General features: G+C 22.5%; 1 protein-coding gene across 1 annotated transcript; it reads left to right on the forward strand.

Moving 5' to 3' along the window:
- Nucleotides 1-1515: 1515 nt before the first annotated feature.
- Nucleotides 1516-3157, forward strand: LOC111617429 (dedicator of cytokinesis protein 1-like; the record flags this gene model as incomplete). Its single annotated transcript, XM_023358723.1, has 5 exons — nt 1516-1548; nt 1627-1725; nt 2019-2091; nt 2378-2481; nt 2944-3157. Coding segments are annotated over exons 2-5 (457 nt in total), but the record flags the coding sequence as incomplete, so codon positions are not given.
- Between the last annotated feature and the right edge of the window lie 193 nt (nt 3158-3350).

Here is a 3350-nt window from a genome sequence, read left to right on the forward strand (position 1 = left end):
ATTACATATTAATAATACTGTATAATAGTAAATAATAATAATATTGATCATATTACAAAACTTAATATAAAATACTAACTTTGGTTAATTTATTTAAACACATTTTTTATTTCATCATTTGTTACTAATTTCTGTTTCTGATTGTCCTGATCTCTGAAAAGTTTCAGATAAATCATAATTTTATTTTAAAAATACAGTTTACATTAATAATGATAGTTTCAATTTTTATTTATAAAATATCAACTTGAAATTTTATTTTTTACATGAACTAAAATATTATGTAAGTTACATTGTAATTAAGTTTTAATGATTAAACAAATTCCTTAATTAATTAATATGCAAATTTTCATAATTTAAACTGTTATTTCAGTAATAACATATGTAAGCTTTTCTTTCCTTTATATTAATCTATACTTTTTGGCTGTTTTTTCTTTTTTATTATGTATATATATACTGTTTTTAGCCTTTACAATATATTTGTACTGTGCATCTTAAAAATCATAACATCGTGTTCATTTTTTAGTTATTCTGTATTATCACTGTTTGACTACAACATTTATTTTTATATCCTTTAGTATAAGCATGGAATTGACGTTTTTGTAACAGTCACTTTTTATTTTATTGGAGCTTTGAATTTACATTTCCATTTACTGTTGTTATAGGATTAACTATTAAATACTATAGGATAATTATCTTAATAAAGAATTCTAAGAATTTATCTTTATTAAGATAATTATTACATTTTGGATTAAAAAAAATCTATTATTAAGATTTTATAATTTACTATTAATTTTTAAATGTTAAAAAAATTTGAATTTTCTAAATATTTTGAAAAATGAAATTTTGAATTGCCATTTTCTGCAATTGTATTTAATTAATTACTAAATAATTTGTCACTAGAGGCATTAGGCACCATTTCTTATTAAATTAAATTAATATTTATTAAATAATTTAGAATATTCTGAAAGAAAAAAATCTGCCCAGAGCAGGATTCAAACCTGCATCTCCTGCATACCATACTTATATTTTACTTGCTTTGTAGAATGTACAGGCTATAGACATTTATGACACACTGTTAGTCAATGGCAGTTGAGTAAATTGGCTCCCCAAGTTTTGTTAAACACTGTCTCTGGAGTTTTGTATGGGCAAAGTGCAACTTTGTGGTACAATATCTGCAAAACTGCTTAAATGTGTCAAAATTGACCTATTTATTTGTACTGAACTCAGTGCAAAAAACTGTGCAAGACGCAATTTTCTTAGTTTTTTTGGCCGAGGTACTGTACATAGTCTAAAGTCCAACCTAGATGTTCACAAAGTATCAGGACCTTGGTATGCCATGGCATGACTACATCACTGGCAATTTTGTAATATAAATTTGTATTATAAGAATTGTCGTAAAATAATCTAAAAAATACTACAATGTGATACTTTGGAAAAATGACACTTTTACTAATGTGTCATCTGTAGCTGAAGATATTAAAATAGTTCTCATACATTGTTTGTAATTTGTAACAACTAAATCTAACTAGATTTCAGATTCATTTTAAGGTATTGTATGAAGAGGGAATTCTGTTAAAGCTGTTTCTAACTTTCAAGAGACAAAACTTGAAAATTTGTGCCNTAAAGCTTGTTTTAAGCATTGGAGCTGGATCAGATTCAATGAATGAATATCGAAGTGTTATTTATTACCATGAGGATAAACCAAAATGGATGGAAACTTTTAAAGTGAGAATTTATAGTTTTAAAAATATCTTTTAATTTTTTTAATATTCAAAACAAAAAATAAGTTTGATTATTGATTGCTAAAAGTTTAATTATTTGAGAAACAAAATTAATATTGACAATTACAATTTAATTTTATTATTTTTATGCTTTATTTATCAAATTTCTTATAACACCAAAACTTGCTTTTAAATATTTAAATGACAAATCTATAGTACTATCAAGTCACAAAACTAGAAATATTACTATTACAGGTATTACTAAAACCTACATTAAGCAAAACTTTTTAATTTTAGGTTGCAATTCCTATTGATGAATTTTATAATGCTCATTTAAGATTTACATTTAAACATCGTTCTTCTAATGAAGGTAAAATTTTAATGCAATAATAATGCACAGATTTTTATAAAATTTAATTTGTGTTATAATCTGTTTATTTTCATAATTATATATTTACTTTTGTGTTTTCTGTTAATTTTTAGCTTTAATGAAATGAAGTAAATAATTTCCTTAGAATAAAAAATTTGAGATGCTTATTATCTTATTTTGTTAAATTTAAAAGTAAAAAATATATTATTAATTAAAGTTTAAAATTGTTAATAAGAAATTAATTTTGAAAAGAAATAATGTATAAATTTATTTTTATAAAATGTAGCAAAAGATAAAACTGAAAAACCTTTTGCCATATCATTTGCTAAATTGATGCAAGAAAATGGAACTACTTTAAAAGATGAAATACATGAACTTCTTGTATATAAAGTAAGTATTTGATATTTTGTTTTTATTTTGCTCCACTTCAATTCTATCACAATACGACGAAGTAGCGCATTGTGCTAGTACTCATAATTTGGATTTCTTATTTATATCAAAAATTTATCAGATGGTCATCTAATAAATTTTTATTTATTTTTAGTAATATTTTGAGCTATTTTAAATAGCACATTTCCAATTAAATCTTTATTTGTCATATGTTCTAAAATTGTTTTTTATGTCATTTGTAGAATAGTATGTTTATAGTCTAGATGAAAATGAGTTATGTATTATGTACTATTAAATATAGTAATATTAAGGATAAAACTTCTTAAATAAATTGATTTTGTTAAACAGAATAGATAGTTTTCAAGCACTAAAAAAATGAATTATTTTAATTTATATATTACATAAATTATTTATATTTCTTTTTAAGTTATATATGATTATTAAAAGTATTTGTTTATACAGATAGACCATAAAAAATTTGATGAAAATGATGCACATTATTTATCATTACCTACAACAAAAATGGAATTAGAATTGTTTCAACAGTTACATGGAAACACTAATAATAATCCTTCAAGATTATCTGTATTATCATATCCATCAGGGTTAATTTTGAATTTGAAGGATTCTTTTAGCATTTCAACTCTTGTGTGTTCTACGAAATTAACACAAAATGGTATGTAATATCTATAGATTGCTTTAATTATGCTATTATTAAATAGTAACAGTTTTTATTTGAAAATATGAAGTATGACTTAAGAATGTAAAACTTAAGTCTCACTGCAAAATTGTTTCTTTTTACTAATGTTGATTTTTTTATGTTAATTTAGTTTTATTTGTCTTTATATTTTTAAATACTTTAACTGCAT

Source organism: Centruroides sculpturatus, unplaced genomic scaffold (genome assembly GCF_000671375.1).
Source record: "Centruroides sculpturatus isolate CEXI.00-Female unplaced genomic scaffold, Cexi_2.0 scaffold6106, whole genome shotgun sequence".
Classification (NCBI taxonomy): domain Eukaryota; kingdom Metazoa; phylum Arthropoda; class Arachnida; order Scorpiones; family Buthidae; genus Centruroides; species Centruroides sculpturatus.